The sequence below is a fragment of the Sorex araneus genome, chromosome 11 (genome assembly GCF_027595985.1).
Source record: "Sorex araneus isolate mSorAra2 chromosome 11, mSorAra2.pri, whole genome shotgun sequence".
Classification (NCBI taxonomy): domain Eukaryota; kingdom Metazoa; phylum Chordata; class Mammalia; order Eulipotyphla; family Soricidae; genus Sorex; species Sorex araneus.
The window spans coordinates 24,569,646-24,593,037 of record NC_073312.1 but is presented as its reverse complement, the minus strand read 5'-3'; the positions used below and the strand labels follow the sequence as shown (position 1 = coordinate 24,593,037).

The 23,392-nt window shown below is 53.6% G+C and overlaps 2 protein-coding genes across 3 annotated transcripts in view; one reads left to right on the top strand and one right to left on the bottom strand.

Moving 5' to 3' along the window:
* Window positions 1-1,454: 1,454 nt before the first annotated feature.
* On the bottom strand, window positions 1,455-20,151 carry ACTR1A (actin related protein 1A). The gene is made up of 11 exons (XM_004616315.2): window positions 20,004-20,151; window positions 9,920-9,984; window positions 8,991-9,066; window positions 8,331-8,456; window positions 6,891-7,015; window positions 5,232-5,448; window positions 4,934-5,026; window positions 3,875-4,049; window positions 3,733-3,794; window positions 3,247-3,287; window positions 1,455-3,028 (listed from the first exon to the last, which is right to left on the bottom strand). Exons 1-11 carry the CDS (start codon window positions 20,049-20,051, stop codon window positions 2,926-2,928), a joined length of 1,131 nt encoding a protein of 376 aa, XP_004616372.1. The 5' UTR covers window positions 20,052-20,151; the 3' UTR covers window positions 1,455-2,925.
* Window positions 20,152-22,915: 2,764 nt separating this feature from the next.
* The window catches only part of SUFU (SUFU negative regulator of hedgehog signaling), a 104,332-nt gene continuing 103,855 nt past the window's right edge, over window positions 22,916-23,392 (top strand). For both annotated transcript variants that reach the window (XM_004616314.2, XM_055119151.1), the window contains exon 1: window positions 22,916-23,287. In XM_004616314.2, the coding sequence (XP_004616371.2) occupies window positions 23,106-23,287 (182 nt within the window). In that variant the 5' untranslated portion in view covers window positions 22,916-23,105. The remainder of the gene's footprint in view (window positions 23,288-23,392) is intronic.

The window sequence follows — 23,392 nt, the reverse complement described above, 5'->3', positions numbered from 1 at the left end:
CCTCGATAAAGGAAGGTGGACCCTAGGGCTCTAGGAAATAGATCTTTTCATCCTCTATTTCCACATCTGTAAAGTGGAAAATAAAATTACCAACACCTTGTAGGACTGCTGGGAGAGAAACTGAGTTAATATTTGCCAAGTACCTGACAGCTGCCCCCTCACCCCAGTACAACTTTAAAATGGTAACAGCGGGGAGCTTGCAGGCATGAGGCCGACAGTTCGATCCCCGGCACAACTCCATGTGCCGAGTACAACCTTTGGAGTGATGCACAAATAGAGGCATGAGACGCCTGGTGAGCACCACAACCAGCTGAGCGTGGGAGCCCAGTCCACACAGCAGCGGCAGTAGCGCAATAGGAATGAAAGTGGGGAAAGTCCTAAAAAGGAGAGGTAGGAGTGAATACTTTGCGCTTCATAGGATATCCAGGTTTGATCCGGAGCAGCACTTGGTCCCCTAGGCTCTGTTGGGAGTAGCCGCTGAGCACTGCTGAGTGGGGCCCAAACGCCTGTATGTAGAACTGACTAATCAGAAGAGGAGGACCGGGGGCTGGAGCAATAGCACAGCGGGTAGGGCATTTTCCTTGCACGCGGCCGACCTGGGTTCGATTCCCAGCATCCCATATGGTCCCCTGAGCACGCCAGGGGTGATTCCTGAGTGCAGAGCCAGGAGTAACCCCTGTGCACTGTGCATCGCCGGGTGTGACCCAAAAAACAAAAAAAAAGAGTAGGACCCCCCTGGTAGCACTTGGGGGTCCTGCCTGTGATGCTCAGAAGAGCGCGTGGTGCTGAGGCTTGAACCTTCTGCATGCGACGCATCCGCTTCCCGTTTGCCAGTGCTTGGGCCCACCAACAGCATGTCACTTAGCTCCTTGATCTTTGATCTACCCCCCCTTCCCTCTGCTGTTGGACTCACTGGGTGGGCCTTGGGCACACGTGGCTGTGGTGTTCACCAGGGCGGACCCCTTGGGTTGTGGTCTTCCTGCCCATTCTGGTCCCGGAACATGGCGGGCAGAGCTGTGCCCCTGACCGTTGCCCCTTTAGGCCTGCTCCCACATACCTGGGCTGCAGTGTGGCCTGAAACTACGTGGGGTGCCAGGGATCGCAGATGGCCGACTGGGCAGCCCTGGGATGGCTCTAACGTGCAGCCGACACTTTGGCTAGTGAGTCATTTCCTAGCCCCCCACTAGAAAAGGTGGGTTTGTTTTGAGAAGGGGGTGGGCGTGGCAGGGCCTTAGAGCCATTCCTAAGGGATTTCTGCCTGGCTGTGTGGACCAGAAGATTCTTTGCTGGAGCTGTGTACCAGGCGGGGGGGGGGGGGGGGGGGGCCCTCTATCCCCGAAATCACCAGGCCTCTCAGTACGACAGTGCCCTCTAGAGGCCAGACCTGGGCGTTGGGTTCCGGGCCCACAGCGTCTCCAGCTACCTCAGCGAGCACCAACTGCAGGAGACCAGGCTGACACGGAGATTGGAACGACTTTATTTACGTACACTGGGCCCCACCAGGCATCATGGTTTGTGCGAGGCTGTGCGGGGGACAGGCTTGGGCTAAGAGAAGGGGGTGAGCTGGTTAAGCACACTGCAGTCCGCGGCTTGCCACATCGCTTTCACACACACCTGCTGCTGTGGCCCACACCTGGCAAGACCTTTGGTCATCAGATGGCGTTGGGAGGGGAGGGGGTCGGGCACTGCTGGCCTCGGGGCGCTGCTGGGACAGGGCTGGGCGTCACAGGCGAGGGAGCCAGCTCCGCTATATCCGGGCAGAAGGGCGTGTGGACCACTGTGAGGTCAGCCCCGGGGCTGGGACCCGGGAACGCCTCCCTCCTGAGCAGTCAAGTCCAAAGACAAGAACGGTACAAAGTCTGCCTTCGTGCCGTCACAGGCCGGCACCCCTCCGTCGTTCCGGTGAGAAAAGGCAATTTGGTCAGTGTGGCTACTGCCAGCCCTAAGGGAGCCAGACCCCCCAAGACCTCTTCTGCGAGGAGCCTCTGCTTCCTACCTCCTGTGTCGGAAACCCAACCAGCACCCGGCCTGTTGGTTGCAGGCCAGCGAGCAGGCGGAGGAGGGAGGGGAAGTGGAGTGAGTGAGGGCCGCCGGGACCCCAACGGTGCTGAGGGACACCGTCTGGTCTCGGGAGCAGGGAGTGGCGGGGCCCTGGGTGCTACGCTAAGCCTAGTGCTGTAAACATGAGTGTGACGGGGTGACTGGCAAGCAGGAAGCGAGCGGCTCCCTCTCTCCGGTCCCCGAATGAACAAACACTTCAATAAATAAAACTGTTAGAGGATGATGGCATCGCCCAGGGACGGACGTGAAGCAAGAAACAGGACCTGGGGCCAACGGTCTCTGAGCACCCCCAGCCTTCCTCTCGTGCCCGCCGCAGTCCTGGGGCCCCGTGAAGCTGAGAAATGTCCTTTCCTGCCTCCCAAGCCCGACCCGCCAGCAAACTAGCCAGAACTCGCCCGGCCCCCATCCTTGCTCGGTGACCAGGAGACCTGAGAACAGAATGACAAGCAAGGGGGACAGCTGCTGGGTGGGGTTGGTGAGCCCCGGCTTGGATGGGCAGCAGCATGATCTGGGGGTGTGGCTCTCCCTCCCTCTTGCCCCCGGATGGTGGTGCAGAGTCCCCCACAGTCCGAGGCCCAGCTGATGAAGGAGTGGGGCGCCCTGCTAGGGCCCGGTCAGCCGCAGGCCACGGCCATCACCATGTGGTCGTTCATCGTCCTTTCTGGGCCCTGGGTCACCAGGCCACAGGGCACTGGCATCCGCGCACACACACGCACTCAGACACGCACCCACACCCGCACCCGCACCCATATATCCGCACACGCACACGCACACGCAGGCAGTTCTTCGCAAACACTCCGACTCAAGAAAGCGAGTTTTAAAGTGGAGTTAACTTCAGAGAGAGGTGAAGAGGATGTCCCGACATTAGAAGGTCTTCCTGTGGATGGACCGGGCGCCGTCTTCCTCGTATTCCTTCTTGGAGACCCACATCTTCTTAAAGGTGTCCAGGGAGGCAAGGATGGAGCCTCTGCAGTGGAGGGGACCCAAAGGAACAAAGTGAGAGAGAGGCCAGTCCCCGAGGGGCCAAACCAGGTCAGCCTTGGCTTTCACGGGCAAAAGCGAGGCGCTGGGGAGGGGACTCCAGGGGCCGGAGCTCCAGGCACGAAGCCTGGCGCCACATGCTCCCTCTAGCGCCACTGGGTAGTGGCGGCCCCTCCCACCTGCAGTGCCAGCAGAGCCACTCACCCGATCCACGTGGAGTAGAGTCTCTCCTGGGGCGCAGATATCTGAGGGGAGAAGGGGCAACCTGAGGCCCTGCACGCCCCCTCCCTCCTCACTGTGCTTCAGTCCCAGGCCCTGCAGGACCCTGTGGCCTCCCTGGGGGGACAGGCCAGTGGGTCCTTGTCAGGGGTAGCCGGCTTCCGCCGCCCCAAACATCTCCAGTTCCCCAAGCCGAGGCTGGGGCTCTCTGGGAAGAAGGTTCGCTAGTGCTGGGGGCCCCTCTCCCCTGGAGCCACAGCACTAGGATGTCGGACTGTGTCTCCCTGCTCTGTAAAGAGAGGACATAGGTCTCCCCTCTGGCTGACTTCAGGGTCAGGGTGGTGTCGGGTGCCCTGGGGAGGTGCCTCGCTAGCCTTGGAGGCCTCAGCAGCTTGGGCAGAGCTGGGACGAGGTGCGTAGTCGGACGCTGGGAGACCCCTTGTGCCCGCCCCGGTGCCACGCGGCTCCTACCCTGATCTTCACGTCCTTCGGAGCCAGCTTCTTCACTTCACTCAGTAGCCTGTCACCAAAACCTGGGCGGGCGCAAAGGAGACACTAGTGTCAGTCTGGGCCCAGCCGGGAGGGGAAGCTCCTGGGGGCAGCCAAGACCCACCTTTGAACAGGGTGGAGCCGCCGGAGAGGACGATGTTGGAGAAAAGCGTGCGCCGCAGGTCCATGTCCGACTTCTGGATGGCAAACACCAGCACCTCGTGGATGCCCTCGCTCTCCTCGCCAATCAGGTCTGGCCTGAACAGCAGCTCGGGTGCGCGGAATCGGGAAGGACCAATCTGCAGGGCAGAGGGCGAGCTGCAGAGGCTAGGGCTGGTGGGGGAGGGGAAGGGAGGGGGCACTCCCGGGGCCAGGAGGGCCAGCTCGGGCAAAGCCCAGTGAATCTGGGCCTCATGGAACAGCAAAACAGGGCTCTCAGGAAAGTCGCGAGGAAGCTCCTCTTTAGTCCAGCAATTTTTGTTTTGTTTTTTAGTTTTGGGGCCATTCCTGGCTGTGTTCAGGGCTCACTCCTGGCTCTGCACTCAAGGATCACTCCTGGCGATGCTCAGGGGTACCATATGGGATGTTGGGGACCAAACCGGGGTTGACCATGTGCGAGGCAAGTGCCCTCCCTACCTTACGTCTCCCTGGTCCCCTTAGTCCAGCTCTGGCTCTAACATACAGGATCATCAACACCCAGAAACTTCCTCTCGACAGCAGTCTGGCCAGGGGCAGCTCCCCAAGCCTGTGCCCAAGGAGGACAGCACTTGCCACCCCTCTTATTCCCATCGGGACTCGGGAGACGCCTCTGGCATCCCCTCTCCTCCCTGCTGGAGGGACAGAGGCCAGGCCCCCGTGTGTGTGTGTGTGTGTGTGTGTGTGTGTGTGTAGAGAGAGAGATGGGGTCTATGGTGCATGTGCATACATGTGTGAGGCCAGCGCCCCCCCCCCCCCGTGTGTGTGTGTGTGTGTGTGTGTGTGTGTGTGTAGAGAGAGCCGGGAGCATGTGCATGTGTGTGTGAGGCCAGGCCCGTGTGTGCGTGTGTATAGAGAGCCGGGGTGCATGGTACGTGCATGCGTGTTTGTGTGTGTGTGTGAAGCCGGGGTGTATGGTGCATGTGCATGTATGTGTGTGCAGGGAGCCAGGGTGCAGGGTGTGTGTGAGTGTGGGGGGGGCACCCACCTCAATGGTGCTGCCGTCTGGCAGGTAGTACTGGGCCTTCTCCGTCTCCAGGGTCTCGTCCTTCTGGGGGTTTATGGACAGGTAGCAGGCTCTCTGCAGAACCAAGCGGGACAGTCAGGCTTGCAGGGAACCTGCTGGCCAGTGAGAAACTTCTGCCGGGGGCCCCAGCTGGGGCGACCAGAGCCAGACCAGACCTCCCCGCTGCTTCCCAGACCTCACCTCTCGGGTGCAGGCCCTGGGGTCCTGGCTGCCCTGCCCCCCTCCCGCATCCCGTCCCTGGGCCCACGGCTGCACTCACTTCTTTTATGGCCTTGACGATCTCGAACTCCGAGGATGAGTGGAAGTCGTAGCCCTCCTTGCGCAGGTAGAGGCGGAGGAAGCGAGAGACGTCGCGGCCGGCGATGTCGATGCGCATGATGGAGTGGGGCATGGCGAAGCCCTCGTAGATAGGCACAGCATGGGTGACGCCATCCCCGGAGTCCAGCACCACGCCCGTGGTCCTGCCTGTGGCATAACTGAAGCAGAGGGGCCCGGGGTCACTCCCGGGGTCACTGGACACTCAGGTCCTCTCAGAGGCAAGGGCAGATGGATTAGAACCGGGCCTGCTGGGGCCTTAACTGCAGAGCACTCGGGAAGCCCGGGCACAGAGGCGCATCTCCACACACCTGAAGTTGGCACTGAGCCTGGCCCCAGAGGGGCAAGGCCTGACCGACTGGGAGGGGCTGGAGGGACCCAGCCAAAGGGGCAGCTTTTACCCTTTAGACCAGAGACAAAAGTAAAGGAGTAACAGGAAGTTTGAGAGTCTTGTCACATGGAAAAAGTAGCTTTTCCCCCTATATGGCTGGGTCTGTTCTGAATTTTTTATTTTGCGCTTTTTTTGGGGGGTGGGTCACACTCGGCAATGCACAGGGGTTACTCCTGGCTCTGCATTCTGGAGGTGCTCAGGGGACCATATGGGATGCTGGGAATTGAACCTGGGTTGGCCGTGTGCAAGGCAAACACCCTACCTGCTGTGCTATCGCTCCAGCTCCGTTCTTAATTTTTTTCTTTTGGCGGAGTCTGGGGGCACAGACCTATTTATTTGATATGAGAGGAAAGAATGAAGTCTGGCAATTGGCACCTAGTCCTCAGCCTTAATGCTGGGGAGACAAGAGGGAGCGCAGCAGAACAGTGAGGTGAGGCCGGCAGCCTGGCCTGAAGAGCAGCTGACTCGCACCCTGGAGGAAAGCAGGCATCCAGGGACCAGACAGGCATCTCCCTCTCCCTCTCCTTCTCCTTCTCCCTCTCCCTCTCTCTCCTCTCTCCCTCTCTCTGTCTCTCTCTCTCTCTCTCCTCTCTATCTCCTGTCTCTCTCTTCTCTGTCTGTCTGTCTCTCTTTTCCAGAAAAGCCAGAGATTTGGAGTTGGGTAGGAAATTCTCCCATTCTTAAGCCCTGCCTCACACTTCCTGAATGGGGCCAAACACATCCCCCACCTGCTGGCCACTGCGCACAATCTCAGGAGACCTGGGCGTGGTGTGACAGGAAGGACGGGGGCAGAGGATGCTGTTTTTGTCACAACGCCATCAGCAGCTTTACAGGGCAACTGGCGGAAGCAGGTGATGAATAGGGAATCTGAACATACTGCAGGGGCCGCAGGACAAGCATTAAGAAGCAGTCTGCTGGTGGGCTGGGGCGGTGTACAGCAGGCAGGGCACTGGCCAGCGCGGGTTCAATCCCCGGCATCCCAGATGGTCCCCCAAACACCATCAGGAGTGATTCCTGAGTATAGAGCCAGGTGTGACTCCAAAACAACAACAGAAGGAGCAGCTTGCTGAGAGTCCTGAGGTGGGGAGACAGCGTCCTTCCCGCCTCCCGCCATCTGACTGAACCCTTCCCCAGCCAGTGGAGAGGCAGCCTTGGAGCTGCCCGGGACACCGCCCCAGTCTGGGGCCAGGTGAGCGGGTGGCGGCTACTCACAGGCTCAGCACGGCTTGCATGGAGATGAAAAGGGCGGGCACGTTGAAGGTCTCGAAGAAAACTTCAGCCGCTCGTTCCCGGTTTTTCCGTGGATTTAAAGGCGCCTCTGTCAGGAGCACAGGATGCTGGTGAAACAGGCCAGAGGGCAGTCAGCAGGAGGACGCAGCTCCGGCACGTGCTCACCCTGGTGGCTAACGTCCCGGGACCCCCATCAGCCTCCCTGCCAGCCGCCTCAGACCAGGGCAGGCCCCAATTTCGTGCCTCCACCCCTCCAGCTCTCCTGGACCTCCAAGATTTTTTTTTTTCTTTCAGTGAAGCGAGGGAGTTTTTATTGACTGAAACTTGCTTAGGAAGAGGCGAGAGAAGAGAAAGAGGGAAAGTGTGTTCAGAGAGAACAAGGGCTTCTCCAGACTGGAAGTGAGGTGCAAGTATTTAAAGGAGAGCACGGGCTTGAAGAGCAAGCCCAGGATTCTTGTCTGTGTCCCGGTGTTCACTGACTGTCTTCAACTGTCAAGCTTTTGCTAAGCTCACAATTTTGTATTATGGCAAAAGTAATGGTTAGTTTCTTTTGTTTTTTTAAGCAGAAAGGTTTATTGAAGAAGGAAAAAGAAAAGAAAGTCCCCAGTGGAAGAGGAACTTAGTACAGAACTAAGTTTAGTTCATTTTATATATATATATATATATATATATATATATATATATAAAATTAAATTTCAAGGCCAGAGCAATAGGACAGCGGGCAGGGCATTTGCCTTGCACGTGGCCAACCCAGGTTCGATTTCCGGCATCCCATATGGTCCCCAAGCACTGCCAAGAATAATTTCTGAATGCAGAGTGAGGAGTAACCCTGAGCATCAGCCAGGTAGGTGTGACCCAAAAAAGCAAAGAAAAAAAAATTAAATTTCAATACTGAAGGTACTTTCTCCCGTTTCTTTGCAGTGCTAAGGATTAAAGCCAGGGCTGCTCCCGCGCAGGGCACCCGCTCGCCCACTGAGCCACATCGCCGGCCTTGAGGCCCTGAACGTACCCAGCTCTCCCTCCCCTGGCAGCTCCGCCATGCCCGCACCACACCTTCCTTCCTGAGACGCTAAAGTGTACGTACGGGCTCTGAAGCCTGAAAGATGCAGATACAACTGCAGCACCTGCCGCACTGGGTGGTTAGAGAAACACTATGTGGCTTCTCTGAACATTCATTCCCTTGCAGGTCTGACCATCTTGGTTCCCTAGGAACGGCTTGGGGATTAAATGGGAATACGGAAAGGCTGGAGCAAGAGTTGCAGCAGGGAGTGCTTGCCTTGCACTCGGCTGACCCAAGTTCAATTCCTGGCGTCCTCTCTGTCCCCCGAGCACTCCCAGGCATGATTCCTGGGTGCAGAGCCAGAAATAACCCCTGGCCACCTCTATCCCTGAGGACGGAGTCCCTGCACACAGGCCCCTCACCTCCTCTGAGAAGGTCTGCAGCTGGTCCTTAGAATAGACATACTGCCAAATGCGCTCCATGTCGTTCCAGTCCTTGACGATGCCATGCTCCATGGGGTAGCGGATGGACAGCAGCCCTCGATGCTCCTGGGGGCAGAGAGCGGGATTGACGGCGGCGGCCAGCCTCGGCCTGGCTGCCCTGCGGACTCCGCGCCTCTCGGGCTCTGAGTTCCCACCCCCACGTCTACACTGCGTGCTCACTGCCCCCACCCCAGCAGGAGCTGGAGGCCGGTGAGAGTGATTCCTTGTTCTGCTTCTGGGGACTGCCTGAGGGCTCTGCCAAATCGGGCTAATTTCACTCACACACACACCCATCCCCGAGACACCCCATCCAGGATCTTCCTCCAGTTCCCTTTTTTGCCAAAATAGTAAGCAAGCCGGTCAATTGGAAAAACCAGTAAAGCAGTTTCGAATACAGGCCGGTGCCCTTGTTTCCGAAAGTGGGGTTCCGGGTGTCTCCTAAGCCCAGAGGCTGCTCCTAGGGAGAACTAAACTGAACAGCCCTCAGGTGTGGGAGCCAAAGGGGGAGCGTTGCGGCGGAACTGCTCCTGGCACCGCCCTGATGCGGACCCGCCCCTCATGGGGAGGAGTGAGGGTGGGCAGGGCAGGCATGGGAATTACCTCAGCTTTGGGGCCAATGAAGATGTCTCCTTCCAGGGCTCCTGCCATGACACGCACGTGCTTGGGTCTGCCCACACTGCGGGAGAGAGCGGGGCACCATCACCATTCGAGACAGCTCACAGGGCTGTGTCCACATGCACGCATGCACACATGCATACACGCACGCACGCACATGGGCATCAGGAAAAGGTGCTTAGGTCTACTGTGATGGTCTGGGAGGCGTGAGGTTAAGGGTGGGCTGGAGTTGCTTCACTCCCTCCTTTTCTGCACGGCAGGCTAACTGTTCTTTCATTGCAATATAGTCCAGCAAACGAAGTTAGCCATGCTATCAAGGCCCTGCTTTCCCTTCCCTTGGCTTACGGCAGCAGCTGCCAAGACACTCTCGAACACCTGAAGGACCTACTGTCTGTACAACCCAGGGTGCAAGGACAGGGAAACCATTTCTAAATGGACGAATAATTCATTTCCTTAGTCCCCTTCCCAGGCTGACTCTCTCCCCATCAGCCCGGTCCTCAGAACTGCTCCTTCCGCTCATGGCCCTGGGCATTACGAGAAAGCTGTAAGACTCACTACTCCCACCGGGACAGGGGGTGTATTTAATGTCAGTCTCCATCCAGGTGACAGGGGAATCTGAAAAAGAGGGCTCGACAAAGAGGCAGACAGCCAAAGGGATGAACCACCAATGGTAACACGTGGGCATCAGATAATGCCACAGATCACTGGTGCCGGCACCTGGCAAACTGTGCCATGCTCACAGCTGTTCCCTTTGATTACCGCCAAAGCCAGCTGCTGCTCCCTGCTCACTGTCCTGAGGACCAAGGCTGACCTACAGCTTATGGGGCGATTCCCTCCTCCCAAGGGCTACGGGGCTGAGGCCATAACCAGGCTGACAAGCATCCCGTGTTTCACTACATCACAGAACAACTTACTAGTTAGGAAAGCAGTATTTGGGGATCTGATCACCAGCAAAACCAGCTTTAATCACGCCGGATCCCTGAGGAGAGAGAAGAGAGAAAGGTCAGAACGCTAGCAAAAACAAAAGGAGCTCTACACCAGAGCTTATATATGTTTTTATTTGCCTCTACTACAGACATTTGTATGGACACTTGTGTAATGATGAGAAATTTCACTATGTACTCCAAATACTGATTGATTTTTCTTTAGTCTTGGATTTTTGGTTTTGTTTTGGGGCCATTCCTGGTGATGCTCAGGGGTTACTCCTTGCTGGCTCTCTGCTCAGGGATCACTCCTTGCAGTGCTCGGGGTCCACATGGGATGCTGGAGATTGAACCCAGGTTGGCCGTGTGCAAGGCAAGCGCCCAACCTGCTGTATTATCTCTTCGGCCTTTTATTAATATATTTTTACTTCCAAAAGTAAAATATGTTCAATGTCAAAAAGTTCAAGATGATGGTGGCCTGAGCACCTCTGGGTGTGCCCACCTGCCAAAAAATATTAATAAAGAGAAAGCACGTGATTCTGATTGAAGGCACTCCTTCTTTTTTTTTTTTTTTGCTTTTGGGTCACACCTGGCAATGCACAGGGGTCATTCCTGGCTCATGCACTCAGAAATTACCCCTGGCGGTGCTCAGGGGACCATATGGGATGCTGGGATTCGAACCCGGGTCAGCCGCGTGCAAGGCAAACGCCCTCCCCGCTGTGCTATCACTCCAGCCCAAGGCACTCCTTCTGATTATTAAAATATTAATAAAGAGAACGGCACTCTTCTTATTCAAGGAGCACGGCAGCAACCAAGCTCAGGAACACAGTCAAGATGGAAGCGCTGGCATCTTAGCAGGACACAGTGCCCGCTCTGAACCTATTTCCCCAAACAGGAACACGCCCTATCCCCCGGGGCTTCCCTGCCGCACACTGCAAGGACTCCCACGGACTCCCCAGGACAGGCAGGGCAGGTTCTGAGGAGGGGGCAGTGTGCAGAGCTCTGTGTTGTTATTTTGGACGGTTGCTTTGTGTTACTACTAGGTCTGATCAACAGGGTGGTCCTGGAGCACCGTCTGGGAAGGACCCCCAAGGTGACAATCCTACTGCTTCAATATATGGTATGTCCAGTAGGGCACCTCCCCCCCAACTCCCCCAAAGAATCTGGGCTCCTCTCCAAAATCTCTACTATCACCCAGCGCCCAACCAAGTTTGTTTGTAAGTTTGTTTGTTTTTTGGGTCACACCTGGAGATGCACAGGAGTCACTCCTGGCTCTGCACTCAGGAATTACCCCTGGTGGTGCTCAGGGGACCATATGGGATGCTGGGAATCGAACCCGGGTCAGCCACGTGCAAGGCAAATGCCCTTCCCATTATGCTATCCTCCAGCCCCAACCAAAGTATTAACAGAGATGCCATAGACACCCACCAAGGCCGGCCAAGCGTGAGGGTTGGGACTACTTGCAGAGACAATGTTTTCTTCTTTCTTTTTGGTTTAACTTTGTGAACATTCCAGGCTCAGGGCTGGGAGGCTCGGGGGGAGCCACACACACTGGAGGGGATCAAACCTGGACCTCCTGCATACAAAGCATGTGCTTAGTCCTTTGAGCTCTCTCTCTCTCCGGCCCTTCTTTCTTCCTTCTTGGCGTTTCTATCACCACACCTAATATCTTCACCCTCCCACCCCAGCCCGGCTTGCAGCAACATGTGTGACTGGGGCAAGCCCTTTCCTGCTGCCTGCTGACCACTTCTCCGGGGAGAGAATGTGATGTTTCCCAACCACAAAGGAGACACCTAGGTGATCTCTTTGCTGTTTTTTTGATTTTTGGGTGTTTACCGAGCAGTGCCCGGGGATTACTCCTGATGGTGCTTGGGACACCACGGTGGTGTCAGGGATCAAACCTTGGGGTCTCACACACGCAAGGTCCACTGCTCTGTCACTGCATCACATCTCAGCTGGCCAATGTTAGCTTGGTCCCACTGCCTCCCCAGTGACCCCCTGCTCCCTCTATCTCACTCATGCTCTTCTGTCGAAGCAGGCTGAGATGGCCAGCCTAGTGCCTGACGCTGGCAAGCAGAGCAAGTGTGAAATGAAGGCAGGGAAAGAGGTGTGAGAAAGAGCAGGGCAAGTGTAAGTTCTAGGAGGTGAAAAGGCCAAAAGCAAGAGGAGGGCTGGAGAGAAAGTACAGCAGGTAGGTGCTTGCCTTGCATGTGACCAGTCTGGGGTCAATTCCTAGCAGCCCATATAATCCCCCCCTGAGCACCGCTATTGTGAACCCTTAAGCACAGCCAGGAGTAAACTCTGAGCACAAAACCAACCAAGAGAAGAGAAAAAACCCGGGCCAAGGGCAAATTCACAGGCTAGGCAGTATGGCGGGTAGCTGTGAAGAGTCTGAAGGGCTAGGAAGGAGCAAGCTTCGGGTCTCTGGGGCAGCGCATGGATGACGAGACCAGCAGCTTCCAAGAGAACCTGGGGCAACTGTGAGCTTAAGCTCCCCATAATTGCTCCCTGCCATCATCTGGGTGTGGTGATGTCAACAGACTAACTGAATCTCTTGGCAGAGGCTGAAAACAAAAAAAGGAAACATGAGATCTGTCCTTCAGACCCTGGATAATTTTAAAAGATGATTTCTCTGGAGGTTTAATTTTGAGTTTACTGGCGAAAGGACTAGAATGTGTGAGTAACAAGGCAGATTAGCGAATTCATTTCTTTTCTTTTCTTTTTTTTTTTTTTTTCTTTTTTGGGCCACACCCAGTGGTGCTCAGAGGGTAACTCCTGTCTCTGCCCTCAGAACTCCTCCTGGTGGTGCTTGGGAAACCATATGGGGTGCCAGGGATTGAACCTGGGTCGGCTGCATGCAAGACAAGTGCCCTACAGGCTGTAGATCGCTCCAGCCCCAGCAAATTCACTTCTTTCCCAGCAGAAGTATAATAGGTCCGGTTCAAATATTACCACCTTTCTCCTAGAGACTAATCCCCAGATGGAAAGAATTATCTTCCTATTATCTCAGGAAATCACCGTTACTTGTACCATCAGGTAGCCTGGATTTCGTTCTGCTTTCCATTAGAATTTATGGTTTCCATTTGTGTCTCTTTCCAGGTTAAGTTCCTTGAAGTAAGAGGCTTTCTACGTCGGCAGTATTTGGCATTTGTGGAAAAACTCACAGACAACACTGGCTGGCTGAAATTAAAATTAGGTGCAAGTGACTGGCAGTTGAAGTGTAGGAGATGGAACCTGAGTGAGCAGCTGGAATGCCAGGAGCCCAGGTGGCGGAGGAGCAGAAACTCAGGGAACGATGCGTGAGGCAGAGTGAGGCCCAGCCCGCCCCTGCCAGGCACACATGGAGCAGAATGGGGGCTCCAGTCCTGATGGAGACCGCTGAAATGGGGCGGGCGGACTTTAACTAGAAACTATATCCCAGGCAAATGAGTGGCCATTCTGCTGGTTATTTACTCTGGCAAAGTGAAGAAAACAAATGCCTCCTAGAGGTTTCCTGAAAAAGTAGTCTCAAAAGTATTTGCTTCCATCCTTTTTTTTTGGGGGGGGGTTGTTTGGGGGGATACACCCAGCGATGCTCAGGGGACCATATGGGATGCTGGGGATGAGTATTTGATTTCTGAGGACTTGACCGGATGCCTGCCACCACTGACTATTCTCCGATGCAGGCCAAAAATAGTATCTCAGCAGAGTTCTCCTAGTACCTGCTGGCTACAGGCCTTGCAGCTTGGGCAAACTCATCCTTATCCCAAACACACTTGAATATTCTTTTTTTGCTTTTTGGGTCACACCTGGCGATGCACAGGGGTTACTCCTGGCTCTGCACTCAGGAATCACTCCTGGCGGTGCTCAGGGGACCATACGGGATGCTGGGAATCGAACTCGGGTCGGCTGTGTGCAAGGCAAACGCCCTCCCCGCTGTGCTATTGCTCCAGCCCCTCTTTTTTGTTTTGAGTTTGGGACTATACCCGGCTGTGCTCGGGATGTACACTGAGTGGGGCTCAGGGGACCATATGTGGTTGGTGCAGGGATGGAACTTGTGTCAGCTGTGTGCAAGGTCAATGCCCTGCCCACTGTACTATGGCTCCTGCCCGCATATTCTTGACATGAATGAGGCTAGTAGTTTTCCATTTTACATATGGGAAAAGAACACTGAGAAGTGGAACCTTAGGTTGTAGGAAAGAGGTTATTAACTGGCAGCCTATTTTTGCTCAGAGACACATTTTCTTTGGCTACAGGTAAGATTTTTTTTTGGGGGGGATGGGTGGGTGGGTTTGGGGTTACAGTAGGTGGTGCTCAGGGTTTACTCCAGGCTCTGCGCTCAGGAATCACCCATGGTGTGCTCAGGGGACCATATGGGGTACTGAGGATCAAGCAGGGTCGGCAAGTGCCTCGCCCCCCCCACCCCCCGTACTACCTCTCTAGCCCTAGACTGTTTTCACACTAACGTGCAACAGCCACAGCTTGGAGGCTGCATATGAAACTTCACAATCCTGATTTCTCTTGACTGTTAATAAGATCTGGCAGCACTGGCCCTGCACTCCTGCCCGGCGACCACGCAAAGGAGCAGTCACGAGCCCTTTGTTCAGGCTCACTCAATGCTCCTCCATTCCCTCCAGTGTCTTTTGGGTTTGGGGGGCTGCCCCTGGGGGTGGGGGTGGTGCCTACTCCAGAGGGGCAGTGCTTGGGGCACCATGCGATGCCATCTAAATCAGCATGCATTCAAATCCTCTGAGCTCCCACTTCAGCCTTCTCCAGTGTCTTCCGGCCACCGTCACCCACCCTCCCTCTCTCCAAGGTTCCTGCCTGATCCCTACAGGGAGTCCCAGACTGTCCCAATAAAATACTTCAGTGCTTTTCCTGCCATATATATATCTGGTTTCTTGATTACTCTCCGAGCACATCTTGGCTCTCAAAAGACACATAACTGAATAGTGACAATATCTCTGTAAGCCAGCTCCTGTTTATCTTCTTTGTTAAGCAGCGGGAAGGTTTTTTTATTTATTTGTTTTTTAGGTGCCAGCAATGGACCCCAGTTCCTGATACACATGAAGCCTGGGATCAACCACTGAGCTAAAATTCCGTCTCAGGTATGGATTCTTGCTTAACTTGTAGAAACGGCATGCGTATCATACCGTAAACACAGTGTAAAATAAACACTGACTTCATCGCCTCAGCTAATTTTAAATGCATCGGGAGAGCCAATGGTAACATTAAAATAAATATAAAAAAAGGGGGCCGGAGTGATAGTGCAGTGAGTAAGGTGTTTGCCTTGCACACGGCTGACCCGGGTTCAATTTCCAGCATCCCCTGAGTACCGTCAGGATGAATTCCTGAGCACAGAGCCAGAAGTAACCCCTGAGCATCGCTGAGTGACCCAAAAATCCAAAAATTAATAATAGTAATCAAATTAAATTAAAAAATAAAAAGAGCGTTGGAGCAACAGTACAGCAGGTAGGGTGTTTGCCTTGCATGCAGCAGACCTGAGTTTGATCCCTGTACCCCATATAGTCCCCCAAGTCTCCCCAGGAAAGGTCCCTGAGCACAGAGCCAGAAATAAGCCCTTAACAGCTCCAGGTATGGCCCCCCAAGAGACAAATAGTGAAATTTGAACATTGATAGAGTATTTGATGATACAATATTAAGGCTTCAAGAGTGTGTGGAAAAGGGAAGTGGTAGGAATGTAGCTACAGGGGTCTGAAGAGCATATGCATTGCACACGAGGGTCCTGGGATAGATCCCAGCACTGCGTCTGGTTGTTTGAGCACCACAGGGAGCAACCCCAAGTGCTCCAAACCCCCTTAGAGGAAAAGAAAAGAAAGTTAAAAATACTGGCTGGAACTGGGGCCATAGCTCAAAGTGCTACATCTCACGCTCTGCATACTGGGAGTTTATTTTATTGTTTTGGGGGCCACACCCAGCAATACTCAGGGGTTACTCCTGGCTCAGCACCCAGGAATTACTCCTGAAGGTATTCAGGAGACCATATGGGTTGCTGAGGGTCAAAATCGGCTTGGCTCCATGCAAGGCAGGTGCCCTCTCTGCTGTGCTCTCTCTCCTGCCCCACTATCTCATTTTAAAAAGCAGCAGAAGCAACAGATAAAACTCAGCTTATTGAGGAAGCTATAAAGATCTGGCACTGTTCCTGCTTTTAGGCCTACATAATCCATAATCATGTTGTTTGTTTCTGGGCCACATCCAATGTGCTAAGGGGGTGGGGGCTACTTCTGGCTTGGCTGGGTTTGGGGAGTGTCATTCCTAGAGGTGCCTAGGGACCACCTGGTAATGGTGACAGAACCTGGGTCTCCAGCATGCAAAGTGAACACTCCAGCCCTTTGAGTCATCGCCCAAGTCTCGATGCACATTTTTTTTTTAATGAATTTTTATTTATTTCTTTTTGGGTCACACCCAGCGATGCACAGGGGTTACTCCTGGCTCACGCACTCAGGAATTACTCCTGGCAGTGCTCGGGTGACCATATGGGATGCTGGGAATCGAACCCGGGTCGGCCGCGTGCAAGGCAAACGCCCTCCCCGCTGTGCTATTGCTCCAGCCCCTCGATGCACATTTTTAAAAAGATTAACGAGAATGTTGATCTACCTTAGGTATGAGCACAACCTTTGAGATTTATTTTAGCACAAAGTATTCTATCAAAATGCCGTAGTCCTCAAAACATGGTCTGAGAGCTGCTCTCTTTGTGAATCATCTATTATATGCCTTGGGAAAAATTACTTATGCTTAATTAAAAAAAATACCCAACACCTTATCATTGTCATTAAAGCATGTGCGCACACACCCCTACCTCCATCTCTCTATTTTCCTCATTAAATCCTGATGAGTTGGTTTGGTGCCAGAACATGATGAAAGGAATGGTCAACAATTTCTTAAGACCAAAAAGGCTGTGAAATGATAATGCGGCCCTTGTTTCTGTTCTTTGCTTTTTTTGTTCTCCCTCCTTTTAATGATACTCTCAATAATCCAGAAATAAAATTGTAGCAACGTGTTAAGCTATGGTGCAGTTAAACCTCCTAGAGACATAATATTTCTATAGTATAAAGCATGACTATTTTTTAGTTTCTTTTTAGGCCACACCTGGTGGTGCTCAGGGTTTACTCCTGGCTCTGCATCCAGGAGTCTCTACTGGGGACCGTATGGGATGCTGCGTGCATCCCGGGTAGGCTGTGTGCAAGGCAAGTGCAAGTGCCCTACCCACTATACTAGTTTCCGGCTCAAGAAAAGTAAATTCTTGTTCACCTTCTTCTTCTTTTGCGGGGAGAGCCCAGCATACCTGTCAATGCTTAGGGTTTACTCCTAGCTCTAAACTCAGAAATTATTCCTGGCGGTGCTTGGGGAACTATATGGGATATTGGAAACAGAATCTGGATGCGTGCAAGGCAAGCATCTTACCCAATGAACTGCCACTCCCCGCCCTGAAAAGTAAATTCTTAACATTTTCTTCTTTAGGTTTTTGGGCAGCCGACCCGTGTTCGATTTCTCCGCCCCTCTCAGAGAGCCCAGCAAGCTACCGAGAGTATCGCACCCGCACGGCAGAGCCTGGCAAGCTACCTGTGGCGTACTGGATATGCCAAAAACAGTAACAACAAGTCTCAGAATGAGAGATGTTACTGGTGCTCGCTGGAACAAATCGATGAGCAACGGGATAACAGTGACAGTGACAGGTTTTTGGGCCATATCCAGCAGTGCTGAGGGCTTTCTCTCAGCTCAATGCTTACATAACATGTGTGGTACTGGGGCCTGAACCAGGGTCAGCCACATGCAAATGCCTTAATCCCTGTACTATCTCTCCAGCTCAATTCTTTAAATTGTAATGCTGGAACTGTATCATACTGCTTGATGTATCCCACTAGAGTCAAGAAAGAGAAAGGAAAGACAGTGACGCATTAGTTTAAGAGATTAAGGAAAATGGCTCGAGGGGGCCCAGGAATGGCTCAGCTGGTACAGTGCCTGCTTGGCAGCCTGAGTTGGCAAATTCCAACCTAAGCTGCCCCACATGGTGAACTTGGTCTCACCCTTTGGGATAACCCCATCAGTGTGTACTATCACCACAATAATCCAAGTTATGTGTGACCCCTGGCAAACACAGCAGCCAAGTGTGTGATCCCTGAGGATCCCAATGACAAAAGGAGTATCCCCCACCTCTTAGCACCACAGGATGTGGCCCCAAAACAAAAGGGAAGGCAATGGGCAGGATGAGAGAAAACCGACAGAGTCACAAGTCCCACTCAACAATTCAAGAAGATGGATGGACAGCCCTTCTGCATTGCTGCTGAAAACAAGAAATTGCTCATTCCTAGGGTTTTTTTTTCCCTCTTCCTAAAAGTAAGAGAAGTAGGAGTGGGGAGAAAAAAAAGGAGGAAAAAGCTGATGAAATGCACAGAAATTGACTGACGGGAATAGTCTTGTTCTCTGAAAACCAACCTCAAGAACAAGGAGTCCTACTCAAGCCTCTGCAGGAACTAGGAGTTGTCCCCCTCCTTTATTGAGGGGCATCTCTGTTGCTGTGATAGAGCTATCCAGTTGCTCATCCACCCACCCACCAACCCAATACAGAATGTTTATTGAGCTGATAGTACCAAGCGCTGGGCATGAAGGGAGGTGGTGAAGGCAGAGTCATGATAAATGAAGGAAACTCCATCTTTTCCCACAAGGATTTCACACTCCAGGAAGGGAGACAAACAAAACATCCTCCCTCCACTGAGGCATCTCACTGACCATCCCCGGTTTCAAGGCAGCGGCCAGACCCTCGAAGGATGGAAGGAAAATGAACAAAAGCAGGTTTTCTTGGAAAAAGGGAGGCACTTGGCCCCTGGTCTCCATCTGGGCCTCGGTGTCTCAGTTCAGGAGCCAGGTGATTTAAAGACTCCAACCTCTTTGAGCCTCACTTCTCTGCAGAACCACACCTGTGTGCTTACCTACCAGCATCGTAAAGCAGCCGATGCAAGTAACACAACAGGGAAATCTGCTTAGCACAGGGGGATCGGGCAGTTCAGCCTCCGTGGAGGCATCTGGAAAGGGCACAGACCCCTCCGCCTGAAGTCTGAGCAGGACCCAGACTCTTTCCACTTTCACTCGTGGTGCATCTGTATGGAGGCATCAGCAAAAGCTACGACGGACAAAGCCCTGGATGGAGGGCATCATTCCTGGGCGACCTTGGACTCCCTTTACCTCTTTGCTCTTGTAAAACGTGGGTCACGCCAGTTTTTAGCGGTATGTCTGCGAAACTCCCTTGTAAGCGACGGAGCGCCCGCTAAATATCTGTCCCCGCCGTATTAATTAGGCGTTCCCAAGAGAACAGTAATTTCTGTCCCCGCCGCATTAATCAGGCGTTCCCAAAGGAAGATTGAAATCCCACTTGCTTTGTCATGCCCCTTTCTTCTCGACCTCTATTAATGTTATACTTGATACTCAGTGAGAACTGAACTCATAGGGCCCTTCCTGGCAACATCAGATTTCCGGGCCCCACCCAGATGCACGCCCTGCAGCAGAGCCAGCACGCGCGTCCAAAGGAAAGTCAGACCTTCACCCGCGGGCGGGCGCCAGTGCGCCGGCCCGGGCGGCGAGAGTTCCCGAAGCCAATCCTCACCGCTTCCGCGCACCGCCCGCCCCTCCGAGAGGGAAACACGGCGGCGGCCTGCAAGAACGGCAGGGCCGCGAGCCAATCACTGCAGAGCGCTGCCTTCATCCGGCAAGGCCCAAAGGCGGGCTCACCGGCCAAGATGAACAGCCAGAGGAGCCAATAGAGTAACCAGAAACTGGGGAGGGGGCGGGAGCCCGGCGCTCACAGAGCTGTTAAGGCCCCTCGAACCACGGGCCCAAGGACCCGGCTCAGACTACAGCTCTCGCTTTCCTGCACCCCAAAGTTCACCATCCCATGATCGCTAGCCGGCCTCCCCGCCGGGGGCCCGGGGGTGTGGGAGAGGAAGGAGCTGGCGGCGGCTAGACCCGCCTGACAGGCCGGGCCAGTGACAAAGAGCCGGCGCCGGGCTGGAACCCGGGAAGCAATCCCTCAGAAGAGGAGCGCATAAGTCTCTTTAGGGATAGAAAAGATGCAACTCACATTGTCGATCACGACAGGCTGGTTGGCGATTACATCGTAGGACTCCATGGCAGAGGAATCTCTCCTTCCGAGGAAGGAACTGCCAGTCCCGGCTGCTGCTAACGCCACTGACACGCATGCGCAGTCTAGCCGCTGGGACCGGCGTCCAGGGAGCGGCCCGACCTCGTCTCGGAAGAACTACAACCCCCAGCATGCCTTGCACTAGGTCTCCCTGACCAGCCGGCTCTGGCGGCCCGCCTAGTTCAAGAAACTGGGCGTTTGCTTCGCGCTGCACCCTGGGTGTTGTATTTTCTGTAAGAACTCGGGACGCAGATTAACGTAGAGCCATCGATTTGTGCACGCAATAGCCTGGATCTGTATAGTCCCTTAGAAAGGATTCGCAGTGCACGTGAACGATGTCGTCTTTATTGAGTACTCGTTTATAGTTTGGTCAGTAGTTTCTGAATGTTTAAATTCTAAAGGTCAGTTCTACCACTACCCTCACTTCTGGACAATGTAAGGTTGTCATTTTTGTGAATTACATTTACATTCTGTAGTGAAAAATTTTAATTTTGTAAATTATGTTTATGTTGGTTACTATGCCTTGTCACACCTTAATAAAGCAAAGTTTAAAACGTATGTACACGGGGCCGGAGCAATAGTACAGCGGATAGGACGTTTTGCTTTGCACTCCGCGGGCCTGATTTTGATCTCTGACATCTCATATGGTTCCCCGAGCAGTGTCAGGAGTAACCCTAAACATCGCTGAGCATAACTCCCCCCAAAAACAAAACAACAAAAAAAAATACATACACACGGGGAAGAACTGGAAACAATGAAAAATAAATTGCATACAATTTGCTGTTACGGGAAAGCCAGTATTTTTTCTGCCTTTCGTGTATCTTCTTCTTCTTCTTTTTTTTTTTTTTCTTTTTGGGTCACACCCAGCGATGCTCAGGGGTTACTCCTGGCTTTGCACTCAGGAATTACTCCTGGCGGTGCTTGGGGACCATATGGGATGCCGGGGACCGAACCCGGGTTGGCCGCGTGCAAGGCAAACGCCCAACCCGCTGTGCTATCGCTCCGGCCCCCTCGTGTATCTTCTTTTTCTTTTTCTTCTTTTTGGATCTCACCTGGCGATGCTCAGGGGTTGCTCCTGGCTCTGTGCTCAGGAATTATCTCTGGTGATGCTCGGGGAACTATTTGGAATGCCAGGGATCGAATCTGCATCAGTCACGTGCAAGGCAAAAGCCCTACCCGCTGTACAATCGCTCAAGCCCCCATATATCTTCTTGGATAGGTGTAAATCTTGTAACACACTGACATTGGCCTGAAGACTGGTTTTTGGAAGTATAGTCTATCTATACTAGTATATATCAGTTTTGGTCATTAAAATGTTGTTTATGAGGTTCAGGAACTGCTCGAGCATCGCTTTAATTTTCAAGGGGAGCTAAAATATCATTGGTGCTGATAAAATGGAGGTGACGAGAGAGGTTTTTGCCACTGCTTTCAAATGAATGCAGTGCATTTTTCTTTTTTTTGCTTTTTGGGTCACACCCGATGATGCACAGGGGTCACTCCTGGCTCTGCACTCAGGAATTACTCCTGGCGGTGCTCAGGGGACCATATGGGATGCTGGGAATCGAACCTGGGTCGGCTGTGTGCAAGGGAAATGCCCTACCTGCTGTGCTATTGCTCCAGCCCCCGCATTTTTTTTTAGATATAATTTTGTTCCCTCCACCCTGCTTCAACTTGCAAAAATCCTTTAGCACTGGTAGTCCGGATTATTATTTGTACTTTCATTTAGAATTTCTTCAAGGTAAGTGGAAGGGGCCACTTAGGGTTAAGGTGTTTTTTGCATGCAGCCCATTCCGGGTCGGTTTGGCAAAACTTAAGATTTCTGCTCCCTTCCATATCCCCAACACCACTAGAAGCGACCCCTGAACACTGCGGTTCAAATTATCCCTCCACTCTAACAAGATATCTGAAAGGCATTTATACATGGAAGGGTATTTATATTTGTTTGTTTCTTGTGTTTGGAAGTAATAAGGTTTATTGGTAAGTAAAAGGAAAAGAAGCTCACCAACTGAGGAGGAACATAGTATAGGAATAGGTTAATGAAAGGCTACTGGTAACAGAAAAATTATTCCCACTGGTGCCTTAGGAATTAAAAGTTGAATTACAGGGCTGGGGTAGATGGCTCAAAGGGCTGGAGTGCTTGCTTTGCATACGGGGAGCACCGGTTAGACCAGGAGCTGGGAGGAACCACCAAACATCATAGGGTGTGGCCCCCAAACCAAAAATAATTTTTTCCCCTCCTAGTTACTGACTCGAGCCATGATGGGAAAAGACAGACTCATAATGCATAATGGATATTCGTGTTCCTTGAGGCAATCTACATACAGAACAAAGAAAAGATTGTTGTCATCGTTAAAAACACTGAGTAAATAATTGCCAAATCTCTTTAATTCACTGACTCTTGCAACTTTCTGACAGAACTCCGAAATAAGTATAAGACCCCTGACTTTGGTATTATTAGTGGCAATGGACTGGTCAATGGACCGTCAGATAGGAATAGGAAATAGTAAAATTTACAATAGATTAAAATTAGCATCCAAAGAACAAATAAATAAGTCCATTGTCAGATTTACGTTTGAATTCTCGTTACCACAGTGTTAGCAGAACTGCTGGAAACTGTGGGCGCACTCCCAGCCGGGGACCCTAGCACCTCGCCAGCTCTAGTTAAACCTGGGTTCCTCCTAACGCTAGGGGGAGGCCAAGAGCCTTGGGACGCCTTCTCGGTCAGGAGGGGAGGCGGGACTCACCGTCAAGACACGCCCTCCCACCCTCGATGGGCACAGGCACTAGCCAATAGGTGCGGGGACGGGGGAGAGCTGGCGCCCCGCCCCCTCGAGCGCCCCGCGGTCCCCGAGGCACCCTCCGGCGGTCTCCGCGGCGGCGGCGGCCTGGGCGGACCGTGCGGTGTGCGCAGGCGCGCAGCCTAGACCTCGCTGCAGCCCCCGGCGCCTCCGGGAGTTGCACCCTCGGAGTCCACCCGCTGGCGCGTCAGTGCTCTCCCCCTTGCCCGTGCTCCCGGGTTCCCCTTTCGCCCTACGCGCCCCAATGGCGGAGCTGCGGCCTAGCCTGCCCCCCGGCCCCGCCGCGCCCCCGGCCCCTGGCCCGACTGCCCCGCCGCCCTTCGCCTCGCTCTTCCCCCCGGGACTGCACGCCATCTACGGAGAGTGCCGCCGCCTCTACCCCGACCAGCCGAACCCGCTCCAGGTTACCGCTATCGTCAAGTACTGGTACGCCCTGGGCCGCGCGGGGACCGAGCCGGGGCGGGGGGACGGGGGGGGGGTGCTGGGAAGGGTTAAGGCGCCGGGGGCGAAGTCATTTGCAGGCGAGGAGGA